Source organism: Salmo salar, chromosome ssa16, assembly GCF_905237065.1.
Source record: "Salmo salar chromosome ssa16, Ssal_v3.1, whole genome shotgun sequence".
In the NCBI taxonomy this organism is placed as follows: Eukaryota; Metazoa; Chordata; class Actinopteri; order Salmoniformes; family Salmonidae; genus Salmo; species Salmo salar.
Window position 1 is genome coordinate 13,781,283 of NC_059457.1, and position 22,105 is coordinate 13,803,387.

The 22,105-nt window shown below is 43.4% G+C and overlaps 1 protein-coding gene across 6 annotated transcripts in view; it reads left to right on the top strand.

Annotated features, from left to right (window-relative positions):
* LOC106573193 (dual specificity tyrosine-phosphorylation-regulated kinase 4) overlaps positions 1-14,794 on the top strand; it is a 34,429-nt gene extending 19,635 nt beyond the window's left edge. For 3 of the 6 annotated variants that reach the window (XM_014147975.2, XM_014147973.2, XM_014147977.2), the window contains 12 exons: positions 5,520-5,594; positions 6,995-7,144; positions 7,574-7,888; positions 8,532-8,668; positions 9,273-9,413; positions 10,926-11,064; positions 11,242-11,323; positions 11,471-11,643; positions 11,778-11,838; positions 12,187-12,316; positions 12,475-12,656; positions 12,786-14,794. In XM_014147975.2, coding sequence (XP_014003450.2) covers positions 5,520-5,594; positions 6,995-7,144; positions 7,574-7,888; positions 8,532-8,668; positions 9,273-9,413; positions 10,926-11,064; positions 11,242-11,323; positions 11,471-11,643; positions 11,778-11,838; positions 12,187-12,316; positions 12,475-12,656; positions 12,786-13,054 — 1,854 coding nt within the window. In that variant the 3' untranslated portion in view covers positions 13,055-14,794. The remainder of the gene's footprint in view (positions 1-5,519; positions 5,595-6,994; positions 7,145-7,573; positions 7,889-8,531; positions 8,669-9,272; positions 9,414-10,925; positions 11,065-11,241; positions 11,324-11,470; positions 11,644-11,777; positions 11,839-12,186; positions 12,317-12,474; positions 12,657-12,785) is intronic. The other 3 variants (XM_045696992.1, XM_014147976.2, XM_014147978.2) reach the window with 1 other exon arrangement.
* Positions 14,795-22,105: the final 7,311 nt, after the last annotated feature.

Genomic DNA, 22,105 nt, shown 5'->3' on the forward strand with positions numbered 1-22,105 from the left:
AAGTGCCTTCCTCACCATCTTAAATAAGCATGCCCCATTCAAAACATTTAGAACCAGGAACAGATATAGCCCTTGGTTCACTCCAGACCTGACTGCCCTTGACCGGCACAAAGACATCCTGTGGCATACTCCACTAGCATCAAATAGCCCCCGTGATATGCAACTTTTCAGGGAAGTTAGGAACCAATATACACAGGCAGTTAGGAAAGCTAAGGCTAGCTTTTTCAAACAGAAATGTGCATCCTGTAGCACAAACTCCAAAAAGTTCTGGGACACTGTAAAGTCCATGGAGAATAAGAGCACCTCCTCCCAGCTGCCCACTGCACTGTGGCTAGGAAACACTGTCACCACCGATAAATCCACGATAACTGAGAATTTCAATAAACATATTTCTACGGCTGGCCATGCTTTCCACCTGGCTACCCCTACCCAGGTCAACTGCCCTGCACCCCCCACAGCAACTCGCCCAAACCTCCCCCATTTCTCCTTCACCCAAATCCAGATAGCTGATGTTCTGAAAGAGCTGCAAAATCTGAACCCCTACAAATCAGCTGGGCTAGACAATCTGGACCCTCTCTTTCTAAAATGATCTGCCGAAATTTTTGCAACCCCTATTACTAGCCTGTTCAACCTCTCTTTCGTATCATCTAAGATCCCCAAAGATTGGAAAGCTGCCGCGGTCATCCCCCTCTTCAAAGTGGGAGACACTCTAGACCCAAACTGCTACAGACCTATATCTATCCTACCCTGCCTTTCTAAGGTCTTCGAAAGCCAAGTTAACAAACAGATCACCGACCATTTCGAATCCCACCGTACCTTCTCCACTATGCAATCTGGTTTCCGAGCTGGTCATGGGTGCACCTCAGCCACGCTCAAGATCATAAACGATATCATAACTGCCATCGATAAGAGACAATACTGTGCAGCCGTATTCATCGACCTGGCCAAGGCTTTCGACTCTGTCAATCACCACATTCTTATCGGCAGACTCAACAGCCTTGGTTTCTCAAATGACTGCCTCGCCTGGTTCACCAGCTACTTCTCAGATAGAGATCTGTGTGTCAAATCGAAGGGCCTGTTGTCCGGACCTCTGGCAGTCTCTATGGGGGTGCCACAGGGTTCAATTCTCGGGCCAACTCTCTTCTCTGTATACATCAATGATGTCGCTCTTGCTGCTGGTGATTTTCTGATCCACTTCTATGCAGATGACACCATTCTGTATACTTCTGGCCCTTCTTTGGACACTGTGCTAACTAACCTCCAGACGAGCTCCAATGCCATACAACTCTCCTTCCGTGGCCTCCAACTGCTCTTAAATGCAAGTAAAACTAAATGCATGCTCTTCAACCGATCGCTGCCCGCACCTGCCCGCCTGTCCAGCATCACTTCACTGGATGGTTCTGACTTAGAATATGTGGACAACTACAAATACCTAGGTGTCTGGTTAGACTGTAAACTCTCCTTCCAGACCCACATTAAGCATCTCCAATCCAAAATTAAATCTAGAATCGGCTTCCTATTTTGAAACAAAGCATCCTTCACTCATGCTGCCAAACATACCCTCGTAAAACTGACTATCCTACCGATCCTCGACTTCGGCGATGTCATTTACAAAATAGCCTCCAACACTCTACTCAACAAATTGGATGCAGTCTATCACAGTGCCATCCGTTTTGTCACCAAAGCCCCATATACTACCCACCACTACGACCTGTACAATCTCGTTGGCTGGCCCTCGCTTCATACTCGTCGCCAAACCCACTGGCTCCAGATCATCTACAAGTCTTTGCTAGGTAAAGCCCCGCCTTATCTCAGTTCACTGGTCACCATAGCAGCACCCACCCGCACCACGCGCTCCAGCAGGTATATTTCACAGGTCACCCCCAAAGCCAATTCCCCATACTGTATTTATTTACTTATTTTGCTCCTTTGTACCCCAGTAACTCTATTTGTACATTCATCTTCTGCACATCTATCACTCCAGTGTTTAATTGCTATATCATAATTACCTCACCACTATGGCCTATTTATTGCCTTACCTTCCTTATCTTACCTCATTTGCACACACTGTATATAGACTTTTTTTCTACTGTATTATTGACTGTATGTTTGTTTTACTCCATGTGTAACTCTGTGTTGTATGTGTTGAACTGCTTTGCTTTATCTTGGCCAGGTCGCAGTTGTAAATGAGAACTTGTTCTCAGCTAGCCTACCTGGTTAAATAAAGGTGAAATTTAAAAAATAAACTGAAGAACTCAGTGACTTTCAACATGGCGCAATCATAGGATGCCACCTTTCCAACAAGTCAGTTCGCCCTGCTAAAGCTGCCCCGGTCAACTGTAAGTACTGTTATTGTGAAGTGGAAACATCTAGGAGCAACAACGGCTCAGCCGCGAAGTGGTAGGCCACATGAGCTCACAGAACGGGACCTTTGAGTGCTGAAGTGCGTAGCGCATAAAAATCATGTGTCCTCGGTTGCAACACTCACTACGGAGTTTCAAACTGCCTCTGGAAGCACAAGAACTGTTTGTCTGGAGCTTATGAAATGGGTTTCCATGGCCGAGCAGCCACACACAAGCCTAAGATTGCCATGTGCAATGCCAAGTGTCGGCTGGAGTGATGTAAAGCTCGCCGCCATTGGACTCTGCAGCAGTGAAAACGTGTTCTCTGGAGAGATTAATCCCGCTTCACCATCTGGCAGTCCGACGGACAAATCTGGGTTTGGCAGATGCCAGGAGAACACTACCTTCCCCAATGCATAGTGCCAACTGTAAAGTTAGGTGGAAGAGTAATAATGGTCTGAGGCTGTTTTTCATGGTTTTCTGGGCCCCATGATTTTGGAATGAGATGTTCAACGAGCAGGTGTCCACATACTTTCGGTCATGTAGTGTATTTGGAATACTGTGATCCCTTTCAAGAACCTTTCCAGTATCCAGTGAGATGTGCACTGCAACTAGTGAATGGGATAGCTTTGTTGTTGCTCTGGGTAACGTTTTTTTGTTGTTGCTCTCAGACCAACTGACCCACCTAGACCAGTGGAGGCTCCCCAGGGGTGGAAGGGGAGGACCATCCTCCTCAGTGAATTTATAAAATGTTTAATTGTAAAACATTAAAAAAGTTATCTTTTTTTATAATTGATTAAAACACACTATTTTGCAAAGGTCTACAGTAGCCTCAACAGCACTCTTTAGGGTAGCACCATGGTGTAGCCGGAGGACAGCTAGCTTCCGTCCTCCTCTGGTTACATTGACTTCACTACAAAACCTAGGAGGCTCATGGTTCTCACCCCCTTTCATAGATTTACACAGTAATTATGACAACATCCGTAAGATGTCCTCCAGCCTATAAGAGTTCTTGCAGCATGAACTGACATGTTGTCCTCTCAATCAAAGGATCAGAGAATTAATCTAGTACTGAAAGCATAAACTACAGCTAGCTAGCACTGCAATGTATAACATGAGGCGAGTAGTTGACTCAAAGAGAGAGAAAGACAATCGTTTAACAGTTTTGAACAAATTCATTTCTTCCAAACTGGAGGAAAAGCAAGAGAGAAATAGAGAGTGCGTCATTTTTTTTCAATTTCACTTACTTAGCTAGCAAATGTAGCTAGCTAGTTTAGCCCACTGAAACACCCTTCTCAAAGTAACAGAGGGATGCTATTTTAGCTAGCTGGCTATGACTTTCCAACACAACACTGGAACTCTTCCAAATCAAGGTAAGCTTTTGGTATCACTAATATATTGTGTGCACCTACGTTGTAAACTTTAATTCATAGGCTAGGTTGTAGCAACCTCATGATGGGTATAGGGAAAATTAGAGTATCATATAGTAGCCTAAACCCAGAGAAAAAGTTACTTCAGTTATCAGATACTGGACTGTTTGTAATACGACAGTAGGCCTATATAAGACAAATCATTGCACACAGACGTATTGCCTGCTTGGAATGCTCCTTTGCTAATGTAGCCTACACATCCATCTCGAAAAGTGCCTCTCCTTCATGTGGTATGTGACTTGTTCGTATAGTATATGTCTGCGGAGTGCCCATTTCAAATGGAGGAGCTGTTTTGTTAGATTGTATCTGCTGACAGTAGGCGGCAGATAACCTAGCGGTTAGAGTGTTGGGCCAGTAACCAAAAGGTTGCTAGTTCGAATCCTCTACCCAACAAGGTGAAAAATCTGTCTATGTGCCCTTGGGCAAGTCACTTACAATAATTGCTCCAGGGTCACCACTGATAATGGCAGACCCTGAGCTGCAGGGGGAGTTGGGATATGCAACAAAAAAAATAACATTTACAATACACACTTGTACATGTGTGAAATAGCATAAATAAAAGCACCCACCAAAAAATAATTATTACTACAGTAAAGTTTAGTGCCCTACCACCTCCCAGGGGGCAGCCAAGGTTGTGCAGTCAAGGTTGTGTTATGTGTACATCCTGCATTAATATTTGAATATGTGTTTGCTGCCTTGAACTCAGATTCCAAACAGCCAATGGTGTGGGCACTGTTGTCCTACTACTCTAAATCCACCCAAAATACCATGCCATATCCTTTTATACATGGCCCTGGGTATGTATGCATGGGAATCAAAATACTGTCATATTCTCGCAAAGGAACCCAACTGGGTCAGTAAGAATATTGAGCGTATGGATGGAAGAGATATCTGTTTAGTGAACTCGTGAAAAAGTATAGTGTTACTGTAGGTCTAGGTCAAGTTCAATCATAAATCTGCTCTGCTACCAAAGTACCCAGCCAACCGTTGCCCGTGCCCTCTCAGGCTCTCTGAGTTTAGTTTAGGTTTTAGTCCACCCATACGGTGTCTCTCAGTCTCTCAACACACTGTTAGTTGACATGCTCCCCTCTGGTTAATGTGGCAGTTGCACCAGAACTAATAGAATCGCAGAGGCTCATATAAAGCCTGGCACCAGACTGAATTGTACTTTGTGAAATGAAGTCAACGATCAGCAGCCCTCTGCTCTCCTCTCCATTACTTCATGGAACATCAGAGCCTATGCTCCAGTAAAGGAATGCAGGTTGTGGAAAAACTGAGTGATAAAAAGAGACCATTGTTACTGTGGTAGCGACTTGCATAAAATACTCTAATTTCAGGGAGTGTGCATCATCTTTGCTTCCCTGGTAATAATCCTACTTCACTGCCCACTGGCTGTTTATATCTGTGGGACCCACCGCTGTGCTGGGACTGAAAGTCCCACCAGCAACAACCAGGCTGTTTATTCTCCTCATTCACAGAGATGCTTTGAAGTTAATCAGTTTTGGTTACAAAAAAATACGTGATTTATAATTCAAAAAAATACGTGATTTATAATTCATATGAATGACCTCAATGACTTGTTATGAGTCATATTGAATCTATTTAACAAAACTGAATCTGATTTTAGAGAGATTCCCTTGGCAATGCTGTATCCATCGCCGCCCCCTCACTGACTTAAAGAGGTATATAGAAGCGAGTTTTGTGTGTAAATGTAATGTTAAGTCAAGTCTCCCATATTCCTCCACAGTCTTCAAAACCAGAGGCCTTCCCCCACTCACACAGACTCCAGACCCAACAGGCAACCAACAGGCCCTATTTACAGGTGAGCCTTTACTCACAGGTGACCCCTGACCTGCGGAGCATTTGAGCCCCTGCAGACCCACTCTTTCAATCCTGTATCTTTCTGTCTGTGCGATGCCCTCCCCTTTCACTCCACCAGAACTCATTACCCTAGCTAGGTCATGCTACTGGAGGGCACTGGAGTACACGGAATATATGGAGCAACTATCTCGTAACCACTCCCAAGGGGTAAAATCATGGTGCTGCTCACTGTCAGACCTGGATGTGTTTAAGAACACAGAGTAGTAGTCTAGTCAGCTTGAATCCAGTTGTGCATAAGCATGATACTGTATTTGCATCCATGTGCTTGTTATGGCAGGTGCTTGGACCTATATTTAGCCTGTGTCTCTATGCGTCATGACCAAGTTGGCAACTACTGCAGCAGCCTGTGTCTCTATGCGTCATGACCAAGTTGGCAACTACTGCAGCAGCCTGTGTCTCTATGCGTCATGACCAAGTTGGCAGCTACTGCAGCAGCCTGTGTCTCTATGCGTCATGACCAAGTTGGCAGCTACTGCAGCAGCCTGTGTCTCTATGCTTCCTGACCAAGTTGGCAGCTACTGCAGCAGCCTGTGCACGTGCGATTAAATATCACCGCTATGTATAGATTAGGGTGCACTTTTCAACCTGTTGTTTTGGGCTGCTGTGCTTGCTGTAACCAAAGCAAAGGGATATATAACTACCAGTTCCAATTTACAATAACTGTCTATAATAACATCAATGTATTTACATTATTTATACAGGCTGATACAGTCATTACCGTGTAGGAAGTCATTAAATATGTTACTGGCATGCATCATTTTTATGATTTTCTGAATAAACTCATAATCCCTGCCCTTGTTGCAGTCTAGGTTAGAGGTCTCCTTTCCTCATCATTAGCTTGGCTATGCCTGCAAGGCAGCCAGTGACACATGTAAACCTGCTCCTACAGCAAGCAGGATGTCAGCTAGAGAAAGGCCTGCTCCAGTTCAGCTCCCACACAGCAGCAGATAGTGCTGACGCGTTCTGTCAGGGCCCAGTCTCCGATGTTTTGTCCCCGACTCACTCTCACCCTGCTCAGTAATTCCACCCTCAACCCTGGGGGTCCTGGTTACCTGAGCCACCACATTCAGAATGGCCAGAGCAGATCTCTCCCTCTATCCCTCCCTTTATTTTTGCTCCAACTCCCTCTCCCTTCTCCAAACCTTGGCCATAGAGTATGTGATCACATAGTCTCTTCCCACAGCCGCTGTAATTCTGACACCACTGGGGTTAGAGCGCCATGAGTCCGGCAAGCAAGACTAGTTACGACGATGCAATATGTTATTACACTTTTACTGTTTTCATCAGCATGTTTAAAAAAAAAAAACGTCCTTTATTTGAACCCTTTTCTCTCTCCTTTAGAAGTTTAACTCGGAGGGGACCTTGCCCCATCTGGAGCCCCCGGTGATACAGGTGGTTGTCAGCAATGCCAAACTCCACCACCAGCAGTCCGATAGCATCCTGCCCCACATCGCCAACAAGGGGGTGCAGAGCAACTACCAGACACACCAGGTGAGGCTACATTTCACACTGTGTCACACTATACTGTTGTCCTCCAACAGTAAATCACTTGACTCCAGTTGTCAATTGTAAATGCACATGTAAATAATAAGTCCTTGATCGTTTATACACCTTCAGATGAGCCCCAGGAGGAACAGCTCATAACCACAGAGCAAATGGAATGGCATCAAACACATGGAAACCTTGTGTTTGTTGTATTTGATACCATTCCACTGATTCCGCTCCAGCCGTTACCACGAGACCGTTCTCCCCAATTAAGGTGCCACCAGCCTCCTGTGCTCTGAGCTGTATCTGACATGTATCGCCCCCAGCAATGTAAAAGGAAGTGAGACCTGTTTCATCAGGGTTGGGCTAAGTGATAGTGCCAAAGTGTTGTGAGAACAGATCAGCTGACCTCTTCTGTCCTTTTGTGATTGGCAGGATGAGAGATCAAAGCCCTCCTCCCAGTTCCCCATGCGGTTCGGCTCCTCCGTGGAGAACCTGTCTGACTCCATCACCACCAAGGGCCTCAGCAACAAGCTGGAGGATAAGAAGCTTTATGAGGGACAGAGGCTGCCCATGTCTCCCACAGAGGCACTGAGGCACTTCCAGGAGCGTCTGACAGAGTTTGAGCAGGAGGAGATCATGGACTACTCAGAGATCTGGTTCCTGGGTCTGGAGACCAAGAAGATTGAGGGCTCTCACGGGATTCCTCAGAACGCAGGCTACGACGACGAGCACGGCAGCTACAACAAGGTAAAGTTTCATCAAGGATTTGAACACACGTTTCTCATAAGCATGTGTTTATTTTCTATGATTGTGCTTTGCTTTTTGTGTATTGATGTGAATATTGATGTGTATATTGATGTGTACAGTATTTTGATGTATATACAGGGCCCATATGTGAAAGAGACCTTGGTCTCAGCATGACTCCCTATCAAAATAAAGGTTAAATAAAAAATGTATAAATATTATTGTGGCTCCTTAAGGTGAAAAGTAGGAGGGTTTTTGTTTATTTGCAAGACATTATGCTGTGAGCTCTCGCTCAACTTTAAGGTAAACTTCTTTGAAATGACGTTAAGGCACAAGAACAGCAGTCCAATGCAGTCCAATGCAGTCCAATGCAGTCTAATGCAGTCCAATGCAGTCCAATGCACTGTGAGGATTGTTTAGACTCATGACCAGAGCTAGTGTTTGGCACTGGAAGTAGTAGGGGAAATGTTCCTAATGTAGTCATTACAAACAACCATCATTAAAGGATGTCATTGTACTGTATCACCAACTACTAATTAAGTACATGCAATATGAAGCTGTTGTATTAAAAAAATATTGTCCGACATACCATACACACAGCAGACCAAAAACGTCCTATTGAATGTTCTGTCTGTCCCGTATCCAGGTTTTACACGACCACATTGGCTTCCGCTTTGAGGTGTTGGAGGTAATCGGGAAGGGATCCTTTGGACAGGTCCTGAAATGTCTGGACCACAAGACCCAAGAACTGGTTGCCATCAAGGTCATTCGCAACAAGAAAAGGTAGAAACAAAACATTTTGCTTTTGAATGTGCATCCAGTGCTCAAAGACTCTGAAACTGACCTTCTTGTGTGAGGTCATTAAACATGGACCTCTTCGTGACCTTTTCATGGGGAGGTCCAAAGGAGTCTCCTCTGTATTGCTTTACTAGTCCTCTCTCAGGTGATCCAAAGCTCTGTGTGTCAATGGAACTCCCCCTTCTCCTCTTTGACTTTGACTGATGCAGATGTCGTCAGTGCTTACTGCCCTTTAATAATGCAGAAAACAAAATAGGCGCCTAACGCCTCAGGGCTGCCTTGGTCTCGCCACTGTGGCCTTGTCTTGAGCAAAGCCCTCTCTCAAAAATCGTGTTTCTCCTGGGAGAGGAGAGGAGCTTTTCCCTTCTTTACAGCTGTCGTAATTTCTCACATCAAAGAACATTAACTGGAATTGAAAAATATTACAGTAGCTAAAAGATTTTCCATGGTCACTGCAAAACTAAAGCTTGTCAGTCAAAAATCTGTCACTGTGATTCATATTATATTATTTTTGTTAGGCTTTCATACTGTTTTGAATGGTTAAATCCAGAATGGAGATATGACCTGACTAACTCTTATTGGACTTCAGGTTTCATCACCAGGCCCTAGTGGAACTAAAGATCCTGGATGCTGTGAGGAGGAAAGACAGGGAAAACTGCCACAATGTCATCCATATGAAGGAATACTTCTACTTCCGCAACCATCTCTGCATCTCCTTCGAGCTGCTAGGGTGTGTAGTGTGTATAACACTATTATAAGTCAACTGGAATTAGGCTGTGATTAAAGCAATCACACACACCAGGGTTGGGGTCAATTCCAATGGAAGGCAGTCAATTCAGAAAATAAACTTGAAATGCAATTCAACATTTTAATAAAGGGGCATCTATTTGCAATGACTTTTCAATAAACTGAGAAGTAGAAGATATTTATTTCAAATGTTTTCCATTTTTGAATTTGAAATTAAATTCACATCTTGAATTGACCCCAGCCCTGACACGCACACATGCGCAAATACAATCAAAATAGTCCCGGTCGTAGATAAATGAAAACCTGAATAATGAATGTGTTACTCAAAGGTATTCGAGGTTGGGCACCTCTCCCGAGACATAACAACCAGACTTAAGCCGTGAACTCCCCTATCACATACACAGCTCGCTTATCACTAGTCATTCCATGTGCTACACTACTTGAGCAAAGTGAGCTTCCCACCTAGAACAATCTGCCTCAAACAACCTAGCCTTAGGTTCCCTCGGAGACAAGATAGTCTTCTGGGTCATTCCACCAATTGAGTACCTTTTGAGTAGTGTAATTATTTAAAAAGGAATAGTTTAACCATATAAAAACAAGAGTTCAGTTCACGTCAACAGGGTTGACCTTAAAATGAGAGAGGTTTTTATTTGACCTTAAAATGAATCACTAAATCACGTGAAATAAATAGTAATCTTCAGAAATAACATTGGCAAAGCAACAAAATAACGAGGGCTTTACAATGATGGAGAAAACTTGGAGAAATGTTGGGGTTAAGTGGGTGGGTTAAAATCTTCCTAGAAGTCACAGAGGGACATGTCAAAATGCAGAATTTTGCCACTTTAGTAAGCCTTTATTCATATAAAAAAACAGATGTATTGAATTTTTCCATGTGGTCTATATTTAAGGGCACTTCATTTAATATATCAGGCTTTAATATTTGTGCACCATTTCAACCTAAAATATCAAAAGGGACTAATTTAGTGGAACAACCCTTCTATACCAGTCTGGCTGACCTTTAGTAGACGTCGTAGACTGCCATCTTGCCCTGTCTAGCGTTTCCGTCACCCAATCCCTTAGTTAATGCCCTATCTCTATCCTCTGCCTGCTCGGGGTGTGAAGGCTCCGGTTACACTGACCAGAGAAGTTTGTGCTTCACATAAGTACTGAAATATACCAGGAATATCTCTCTTCTTAAGTCTCTCTTCTTAAAACTAAGACATTCTAGAATGTTCAGTAATCTGATATAGCATGTTCACTTCCGTTTCTATATCTGATTACTAAACTGCACGGTCCTGCTAGATTCGACAGCGCCATGGCATGAAAAAAAACACTGTGAAGTGCTGCCCTCTAGAGGACTAATAAACTGTAACGCTTGAGACCAAGTGCAAGTGTGGGAAAAAGAGAAAGAAGCGAGACTGAGACTAGTGGCAGAAAGCTGTGTTTATCATTCTACCAGTTCTTTAAATGATTGTGTCTTTGTGTCTTCTTATAGAGTCAACCTTTATGAGCTGATCAAGAAGAACAATTTCCAGGGCTTCAGTCTGGCCTTGATTCGTCGTTTCACCCACTCCCTGCTCAAGTGCCTGCAGATGCTGCATAAGGAGAAGATCATTCACTGTGACCTCAAACCGGTAAGGTTCCTCAGACATACTGTATCGGCTCTGCATAGAGGAATAACACAAATAATATTTGGCTGATAAGTCAGACATGCTAATGCACAGTACCAGTGCTCTATAAAGAAAATGAAATGGGCTGCACTTTGATTGGTTACTTGGAAAATGAACATTGCTTCTCTTTTTTCACAAAAGGAAAACATCCTTCTGTCTCAGAAAGGACAAGGAAATATCAAGGTGGTGGACTTTGGGTCCAGCTGTTATGAGCAGCAGAGAGGTGAGTGTCTCACCTGATTTAAATACCTGTTACACTTGGTATAAGTCTGATATTTAAAGCTCCAAAGCCACCGCACTCATATACAGTAGCCAAATTTGAACATGAACACTGTTCTCTCCCTCTTCTTCTCCTTGCCTGCCATTGTAGTCTACACCTACATCCAGAGTCGTTTCTACCGCTCCCCAGAGGTGATCCTGGGCCACCCCTACAGTATGGCCATCGACATGTGGAGCCTGGGCTGCATCATGGCTGAGCTCTACACCGGCTTCCCGCTATTCCCTGGGGAGAGCGAGGTGGAGCAGATCGCCTGCATCATGGAGGTACGCTCCCAACCACCTGCAGACATACAGCCTCAGACCTCAGCGCTAGCCAATTGGAATTACTGGTGTTGGATGTTTTTAGCAATCCATTTATCCATCACCATTCAAGGACATTCTCTTATTTTATTTCTTAGGTATTCGGAATGCCTCCCAATGATTTTGTGCAGACAGCATCCAGGAAAAGATTGTTTTTCGGTAAGAACTTTCTGTGGTTTGTACAGTAAAAAATGTTTCTTTCGCTCGGATATATAAGGTAGGCTGCGTTTAGATAGGCGGCCTAATTCTGATATTTTTTCCACTCATTTGTCTTTTGACAAATCACATCAGATCTTTTCAAATCTGATTGGTCAAAAACCCAATTCGTGAGAAAAAAAATCTGAATTGGGCTGCCTGTCTAAACGCAGCCGTATGAACGTATACAATGCAAGCAATAAAACATTTTAAAGGATTTATGTCTAGGATTAATCAGATGAATCCCTGGGTTGTGTTTGAAGCATGAGGTTTGGTAAGTCTCTAACTGGCGTGTTTGATGACTTGTTGCAGACTCCAAAGGAAACCCCAGAAACATCACAAACAGCAAAGGGAAGAAGAGGCGGCCCAATTCCAAAGACCTGGCCAGTGTGTTGAAAACCAATGATCCTCTGTACCTGGACTTCCTTCGACGCTGCCTCATGTATGTCATCACCAACACACTAGAAATCTAGCATTCAGCACAGGCTTATTAAGCTATGGTGACACCGTCACGAATAGCAGAGTTAGTTGTCATGAGATTTCTGGTAATTTGCTCCATCTTCTCCATCCATCTTCACTGTGTATTCCTGTGCTATCTAGGTGGGATCCAACCAAGCGTATGACACCAGATGAGGCGATGCAACATGAGTGGATCCAGGAGGCCCGTCTCAACAAGCTCAGGCCCAAAACACGACCCATGATGAGGAAGCCCAGTGAAAGCATGAGCAGCACAGAAAACAACTACAAGGCCACTTACCGCAAAATAGTCACTAACAGGACAGGTAAGACCAGGCCTCTCGCTTGTTTTTTTTCTCTAAAATCAATCTTCACAATGTGTCAGATCAATTTATGGATTAAACCACATCATTTTGTATGTGTGAAACACCATGTCCTCCCATTTTACATTGCAGCTGAGAAGATCGGGTCCGATAGCAACAACAAGCTGAAGAGGGACCTCTCCGCCAAGGCAGGGGGCAAGATGGTGACCGCTGAGCGACTACGTCCCATTGGAGCGTCAGCAGAGGAGCAGTTGTGTGAGGGCGTGGCCAAGGTCAACAGGGACACCAATCACGAGGCGAGCGAGGAGAGGCCCGTGCACATCATCATCAAGCCTCAGCTAGATGTGGGCACCGACGGAGAGTGCCAGGAGTCGTCCCAGTGTCTGCCCCCTATCATGTAGCAGCACAGGCAGGCAGCACTAGGCGTTATGGACTTTAACATCATCAAAGAGGCACAGTGGATAATGAATACTGTGGTCATGTCTAGAGGATTTCCCGTTTTGTAACATTCCTGTGGTCTATGACACGCATTCAATACGTTTAATAAAGTCACCTCAGCTCAGGGTTTCCCAAACTCAGGACCCTAACAGGAGCACGTTTTGCTTTTTTGCCTTAACACTACACAGCTGATTCAGATGGTCAAAGCTTGATGATTAGCTGATTCATTGAATCAGCTGTGTAGTGCTAGGGGAAAAACCAAAGCGTGCACCCCATGGGGTCCCGAGGACCAAGTTTGGGAAATCCTGCATTGTCTACTGGTCATGGAGGAGAGCAAATATTGATAGTTTGGCAAGCTACCAATCCTGACTGAAACAAAGGTTATTGTTGATGTTCCATTTACTGTATAAAAGAGGCTCAGAGACAGAGACAGGATCAGTTGAAGTTACAAATGCGGAATACCCTGGCACGCACGACAGCGTTACGCTTTTGTTATGTGCCCCCTTTGTATCCAAGACCACAATCCTCAGTCCCACCTAGTGTTACCTTTTGTACATTTACTTCTTGCAATGTATTATTTCTGTTTTAGGTTCATCTTTTACTACTGTACTTTCTGTGTAGATATTCCAAACCAAAGCCGCGGTGTTGTGCAATATTTTGCATGGCTTAAACAAAACAAAAACATCTTCCTTTAAATGGTTTTACATTCAACAAAATGGCTATTAGTTTCTGAAGGAGCGTGTGCAATAAAGGCTGAGACATTTTTGTCACTACTGATCTTTCAGCTCAGTTGTGCCCTGGAAGAAAAAATGTGCTATTCAAACCTTTATGACTGGTATCTTTATTAGATTGAATAATAAGATTGGCACGATATTACATTATATTATCATGGTTATTATGAGGTTGATAATGAGGATTGTTTATGTACATTTATCCAGGCATAGGGTATGTTTGTAATGGCTTGTTTTTCTTGTACATACCTGCTGTGATGGTTGATATATGTAATGCAGAAAATAATGTATGGAGTATGTTACAGGTTATTGTAAAGTGTAGACAAGGTTTTACTTGTATTATCTATGTATGAAAAAAAAACATTTTGTACTCGATTATGTTTGTGTTTGGAATCGTTTTTACTATTAGACAGAGACAATCCTATTAATAGTTTGTGCCTTGCAGTATTAGAATCCTTGCACTTTACCTCTGTATTTATCTCGCCCACCAGCCGGCTGCTCTCTCTGTTGAGATGCCAGCAATTCGAGCCTGGGGACCAGGTTACCACTGTATGTACCTGGGATAAAAGACTAAGATTCTCCATGTAAAAGTAATCAGATGAGAATGTGATTATTGATATTGCTTGCCAGGAAATATTCAGCTAGGGAGTAGCATCATTTTGTGTTATCCCATGGCAGTTTCTATAAGTCAATGTAATGGCAAAGAATAGAACAAATAAAAAATAATTGTATTGGTGACATATCTTTGTAGCTGTAAGGCCAGAGTACAGTGTTTTGTGAAATGTATGCTGTCATTTCACTTGCATCTGATAAATGAACTAGCTGCACAAGCATACAGGGAGTCGCCATAATCTGTCTGTATCTCAATAGTATATACACAAATAAAGATTGAAGAGTAACAGGATTGAACAAGAATATAAGTGGAAAGTGAGTAATTTCAATTTTTATTGGGAAATAAAATAGTTGCTTCAACTTGTATGCCTCAGTCTTTGATCTTAATTATTCACACACAAATAACGAAACTGCAGGTCTTGTATAATTAGAAGACTATGCCATGTAAGCCCAGTCCATTACATATAATCATATGCTAGTTTACTTGCAGAGAAATAATAGCGTAATTGCTGACCAAAGCGCCCGTGCCTCGTGCGCGAGCGTTTCAAAATAAATGTACTCATACACTGAACAAAAATATAAACATAACATGAAATTACTCACTTTCCACTCATATTCTTCTTCAATCCTGTTACTCTTCAATCTTTATTTGTGTGACTAAGTGTCACAGTCCCATGTTTCATGAGCTGAAATAAAACATCCCAGAAATGTTCCATACGCATAAAAAGCTTATTTCTCTCAAATGTTGTGCATAAATGTGTTTTTTTATTTATTTTATTTCTGTACTTCACCTTTATTTAACCAGGTAGGCTAGTTGAGAACAAGTTCTCATTTACAATTGCGACCTGGCCAAGATAAAGCAAAGCAGTTCGACACATACAACAACACAGAGTTACACATGGAATAAACAAACATACAATCAATAATACAGTAGAAAAATCTATATACAGCATGTGCAAATGAGGTAAGGCAATAAATAGGCCATGGTGGCGAAGTAATTACAATATAGCTGTCACGTTCGTCATATGGAGTGGACCAAAACGCAGCGGGAATGTAAGTGCTCATCTTCTTCTTTATTTATAAAGAAACGTGATACAAAACACTTAAACAAAATAACGACGAAAAAACAGTCTCGTAAGGACAAAATGACTATACAGAGAAACAACTACCCACAAATCCCATGATAAAAACACCTCTATTAAATAGGACCTTCAATTAGAGGCAACGAGGAACAGCTGTCTCCAATTGAAGGTCAACCCAATAAACTACGCATAGAAATAGAACAAATAGAACGAACATAGAAATACACTAACAAGAATATAAACCAAAACACCCCGTAACACCCTAAACAAACACCCCGCCACGCCCTGACCAAACTGTAATAACAAACAACCCCTTTTACTGGTCATGACGTGACAATAGCAATTAAACACTGGAATAGTAGGGTGTGCAGAAGATGCATGTGCAAGTAGAGATACTGGGGTGCAAAGGAGCAAGATAAATAAATAAATACAGTATGGGGATGAGGTAGATTGGATGGGCTATTTACAGATGAGCTATGTACAGGTGCAGTGAGCTGTGAGCTGCTCTGACAGCTGGTGCTTAAAGCTAGAGGGGGAGGTAAGAGTCTCCAGCTTCAGAGATTTTTGTAGTTCGTTCCAGTCATTGGCAGCAGAGAACTGGAAGGAGAAGTGGCCAAAGGAAGAATTGGCTTTGGGGGTGACCAGTGAGATATACCTGCTGGAGCGCGTGCTATGGGTGGGTGCTGCTATGGTGACCAGTGAACTGAGATAAGGCGGGGCTTTACCTAGCAGAGACTTGTAGATGACCTGGAGCCAGTGGGTTTGGCGACGAGTATGAAGCGAGGGCCAGCCAACGAGAGCATACAGATCGCAGTGGTGGGTAGTATATGGGGCTTTGGTGACAAAATGGATGGCACTGTGATTGGCACTGCATCCAATTTGTTCAGTAGAGTGTCGGAGGCTATTTTGTAAATGACATTGCTGAAGTCGAGGATCGGTAGGATAGTCAGTTTTACGAGGGTATGTTTGGCAGCATGAGTATTCTACATTTAATTTTGGATTGGAGATGTTTAATGTGAGTCTGGAAGGAGAGTTTACAGTCTAACCAGACACCTAGGTATTTGTAGTTGTCCACATATTCTAAGTCAGAACCGTCCAGAGTAGTGATGCTGGATGGGCGGGCAGGTGCAAGCAGCGAACGGTTGAAGAACATGCATTTAGTTTTACTTGCATTTAAGAGCAGTTGGAGGCCACAGAAGGAGAGTTGTATGGCATTGAAGCTCATATGGAGGTTAGTTAACACAGTGTCCAAAGAAGGGCCAGAGGTATACAGAATGGTGTCGTCTGCGTAGAGGTGGATCAAAGAATCACCAGCAGCGAGAGCGACATCATTGATGTATACAGAGAAGAGAGTCGGCCCGAGAATTGAACCCTGTGGCACCCCCATAGAGACTGCCAGAGGTCCGGACAACAGGCCCTCCGATTTGACATACTGAACTCTATCTGAGAAGTAGTTGGTGAACCAAGCGAGGCAATCATTTGAGAAACCAAGGCTGTTGAGTCTGCCAATAAGAATGTTGTGATTGACAGTGTCGAAAGCCTTAGCCAGGTCGATGAATACGGCTGCACAGTATTGTCTCTTATCGATGGCGGTTATGATATCGTTTAGGACCTTGAGCGTGGCTGAGGTGCACCCATGACCAGCTCTGAAACCAGATTGCATAGCGGAGAAGGTATGGTGAGATTCGAAGTGGTGGGTAATCTGTTTGTTAACTTGGCTTTCAAAGACCTTAGAAAGGCAGGGTAGAATAGTCTGTAGGTCTGTAGCAGTCTGGGTCTAGAGTGTCTCACCCTTTGAAAAGGGGGATGACCGCGGCAGCTTTCCAATCTATGGGAATCTCAGACGATATGAAAAAGAGGTTCAATAAGCTAGTAATATTGGTTGCAACAATTTCGGCAGATCATTTTAGAAAGAGAGGGTCCAGATTGTCTAGCCCGGCTGATTTGTAGGGGTCCAGATTTTGTAGCTCTTTCAGAACATCACCTATCTGGATTTGGGTGAAGGAGAAATGGGGGAGGTTTGGGCGAGTTGCTATGGGGAGTGCATGGCTGTTGACTGGGGTAGGGGTAGCCAGGTGGAAAGCATGGCCAGCCGTAGAAAAATGCTTACTGCAATTCTCAATTATTGTGGACTTATCGGTAGTGACATTGTTTCCTAGCCTCAGTGCAGTGGGCAGCTGGTAGGAGATGCTCTTATTCTCAATGGACTTTACAGTGTCCCAGAACTTTTTTGAGTTTGTGCTACAGGATGCAAATTTCTGTTTGAAAAAGCTAGCCTTAGCTTTCCTAACTGCCTGGGTATATTGGTTCCAAACTTCACCAAAAAGTAGCATATCACGGGGGCTATTCGATGCTAATGCAGAATGCCACCGGATGTTTTTGTGCTGGTCAAGGGCAGACAGGTCTGGAGTGAACCAAGGGCTATATCTATTCCTGGTTCTAATTTTCTTTGAATGGAGCATGCTTATTTAAGATGGTGAGGAAGGCACTTTTAAGGAATAACCAGGCATCCTCTACTGACGGGATGAGGTCAAGGGTTTACAGGGTTTACATCCCTGTTAGTGAGCATTTCTCAGTTGAATCCATCCACCTGACAGGTGTGGCATATCAAGAAGCTGATCAAACAGCATGATCATTACACAGGTGCACCTTGTGCTGGGGGACAATAAAGGCCACTCTAAAATGTGCAGTATTGTCACACAAAACAATGCCACAGATGTCTCAAGTCTTGAGGGAGCGTGCAATTGGCATGCGGACTGCAGGAATGTACACCAGAACTGTTGACAGGTAATTTAATGTTAATTTCTCTACCATAAGCCACCTCCAATTTCGTTTTAGAGAATAAGGCAGTATGTCCAACCGGCCTCACAACTGCATATCACATGTATGACGTTGTGTGGGCGAGCGGTTTGCTGATGTCAACGTTGTGAACAGAGCGCCCCATGGTGGCGGTGGGGTTATGGTATGGGCAGGCATAAACTACGGACAACGAACACAATTGCATTTTATCGATGGTAATTTGAATGCACAGAAATACCGTGACGAGTACCTGAGGCCCATTTTGAGGCCCATTTCGAGGCCCATTTCTTTTAAGGTATCTGTGACCAACAAATGCATATCTGTATTCCCAGTCATGTGAAATCCATATATTAGGGCCTAATGAATTTATTTCAATTGACTGATTTCCTTATATGAACTGTAACTCAGAAAAATCTTTGAAATTGTTGCATTATGCGTTTAACGAGCGTCTGCGTAGCCAGGCACCAGAACTTGTTCTATTTCAGATGCTTGACGAGCTGCAAGTCCCGCCTCTCCCATCTACTCATTGGTTGTTTACGAGCATATACCCACGTGGGTGATTGAAAGATGAACACGTTTTGACATTGAGAAAGCTTACGATACCATATGGAGGGAAGGGTTGTTGGTCAAGTTGAGTACATTAGACATTGGGGGATGTCTGTATAACTGTATCATGGACTTCCTGTTCGATCAGGTCATGCGGTTGAGGATGGGGTCAGAATTGTCAATGTGGTTTGAAGTGGACAATGGTACTCCTCAGGGAAGTGTGGTTAGTCCAGTGTTGTACACCTTGATGATAGATTACATTTTTAAGAAGGTGGGACAGGGAGTGAGTGTGGTCTTGTATGCTGATGATGGGGCTGTATGGAAGAGAGGTGGGAATGTGAAATATGTGATGAGGAAGATGCAAGAATCTGTGGGATTTGTCTCTAACATGGGGGTTTAGGATGTCTGTGGCCAAGTCCTGCTTTATGGTGTTTTCTAGGAGGAAAGTTAAAGATGTTAGGCGGCAAATATACAGCCAGGATATAGGCAGGGTGTCTGAGTTTAAGTATTTAGGTATGTGGTTTGATGAGAGGCTTACGTGGAAGAGACATGTTGAGTATATGAAGTGTAGGAAGGTGCTGAACCCCATGAGGGCAGTGTCAGGATATGATTGGAGGTCAGATAGACAAACACTGTTGTGTATGTATCAGGCATTGATCAGGTCATCTTTGGATTATGGGTGCTTTGTATATGGATCCACAGCCAAAATGGTACTACAGCACCTGGATAGGATACAGTCAAGGGCCCTGAGATTGTGTGTGGGTGCCTTCAGGACGACACCTGCTGAGGCATTGCAGGTGGATAGTGGGGAACTGCCACTGAGGATAAGGAAAGACAAACAAGCATTAGTGTACTGGGCGAGGTTGAAAGGGAGTTCAGAAGGACATCCTGCGGTAACAGCAGCTGGGGAATGCTGGGAGCGATGAGTGGGTAAGCAGAGGGCGTATGGGTGGACAATTGGGCAGAAAGTGGTAGAATATGGAACTGGGGAGAGAGAGAGAGAGATAGGGCCGACAATTACATTAGGGAACGTTCCTCCGTGTCTGTTTCCCAAAACCAAGTGTAGATGTGGATATGATTGAGGGCAGTAGAGAATGAGTTGAGGAGGTGAGACGGGGTGTGGAGAGATATATAGATAATCGGTTTAATTTGTTTTTAAGGATATATACAGATTGTTCAAAGGATCCGGTCAGTGGTAGGGTGGGTCCAGGGGTGTATATCCCAGATTTCAATGTTAGAGTAGGTAAGAGGTGGAAGCAGGTCTGTGTGATGAGTGTTTACTGGAGGAAACGGTGGAGCATGTGTTGATATTTTGTGAACTGCATGACATAGATAGGGAGAGATTGTGTGAAAGGGTTCGACAGACTGGATGGGGTTGGGGTTTGGGTAGTGTAGTGGGGGGGAGGAAAGGAGAGAGAAGTGGTGTCTAGGGCTCTATTTCCCTTTCTTAAAGGAACAGGACTAATGAAGAGAATTTAATGTAGGTAGGCAGTGACTGGCCTCACACTCCAGTACAATAGATGGAGGTGTATTTCCCTTAAAAGGTGGATGTGATCCGCCAACCCAATCTCAAATAAGAAGAAGATGAATGTGGTCCACACTTTAGTCCAGTTGGTGGCTGTAATGCACTTTAAAGTTGGTTGCCAACCCCCATATAAAATCAACAGAAGAAGAACGAACGAGGCGAGAATAATCAAAGAAAACTAAAAACTATCTAGGTTTCCCCTTTTATCTATGGATTAATTGTCGGAGTAGAGAACACACGATTTCGTTTTAATCAAAATGGGTCAAAATCCTTCAAAGATCCAGCATAAAAAAAGACCATATCCATTTCAGGTAAAATAACCCAATGTTTATCTCCCAGGACAAATTAGCTACCAGCAGCATGCTAGCTAAATGTCCGTGAAAGTTTCATATGTGTTTTGACCTCCCCAAATTAATATAGTTCCCAGTTGGTTTTGGTATTTTAACCTGGGTGTCATTGAACCTGGGTGTCACCCATGAGACAGCCAATAGGGAGGAAGTCAGAGAACTGGCAGTGTGGTGCCAGAAAAACAACCTCTCCCTCAATGTGAAAATGTGAAAATTCTAAACAAGAGTGCCAAGTCTAGGACCAAAAGGCTCCTTAACAGCTTCTATCCCCAAGCCATAAGACTGCTGAACAATTAATCAAATGGCCACCCGGACTATTTACATTGACCCCCCCCCAATTAACTTTTACACTGCTGCTACTCTCTGTTTATTATCTATGCATCGTCACTTCACCCCTACCTACAGGTACAAATTACCTCTAACATGTACCCCTGCACACTGACTCGGTACCGTACCGGTACCCCCTGTATATAGCCTCGTTATTGTCATGTTATTGTGTTACTTTTTATAATGTTTTACTTTAGTTTATTTGGTAAATATTTTCTTCTTGAACTGCACTGTTGGTTAAGGGCTTATATGTAAGTAAGCATTTCACGGTAAGGTCTACACTTGTATTCGGCGCATGTGACAAATAGAGTTTGATTTGATTTAAAGTATTTTTACTTGAGTACTTTACACTACTGCAACATGGAACTCTATTCAACATCAAGTAAGTCATGCAAGCAGTAAGTCAGATAAAAAATACACCTTATGGAACAGCGGAGACTGTGCAGCGATACACACATACACAGACGCACATACACATACACGTGGATTTTGTGTTGTAGAGTAGTGGCCTGAGCGCACACACTAAAGGAAAATTCTACCCCAAAACTATATTTTGGTATTTGTTTCATTAGTCTATTGTTGACATAGTCCCAGAATGTTTTGATTGTTAGCCATCAAGATATGTAACTTTCAAAATACAGAAATATAACGTTTTAATTGTTGGCAGCAGCTAATGGGGATTCATAATAAATACAACAGGCGATGCGTCCCAAAGGGCACCCTATTCCCTATAACTTTCCCCTCTATAATGCGCGATTTTTGACCTGAGCCCTGGTCAGCTGGAAAGATGGCTTTTCATAAAGACGTCATGGTAAGTAATGGAATGCAAGTTTCTGTCTGTGTGGGGTCAGTGACTTGAGGGGGAGAAAGAACCAGTGGAGGAAACAACAGGCTAGTAGCTGTCCAAGACCCTCAGGCCACACCTGTTTGACCTCGCTGTGATACTGTTAGCATTCTTATGTTGCTTTTCTTAGTCAATTCAGGTATCATATGTCCTGTTTATGTCTTTTTTAAATTATGAAACACCATTTATTTCAGTCTCTAG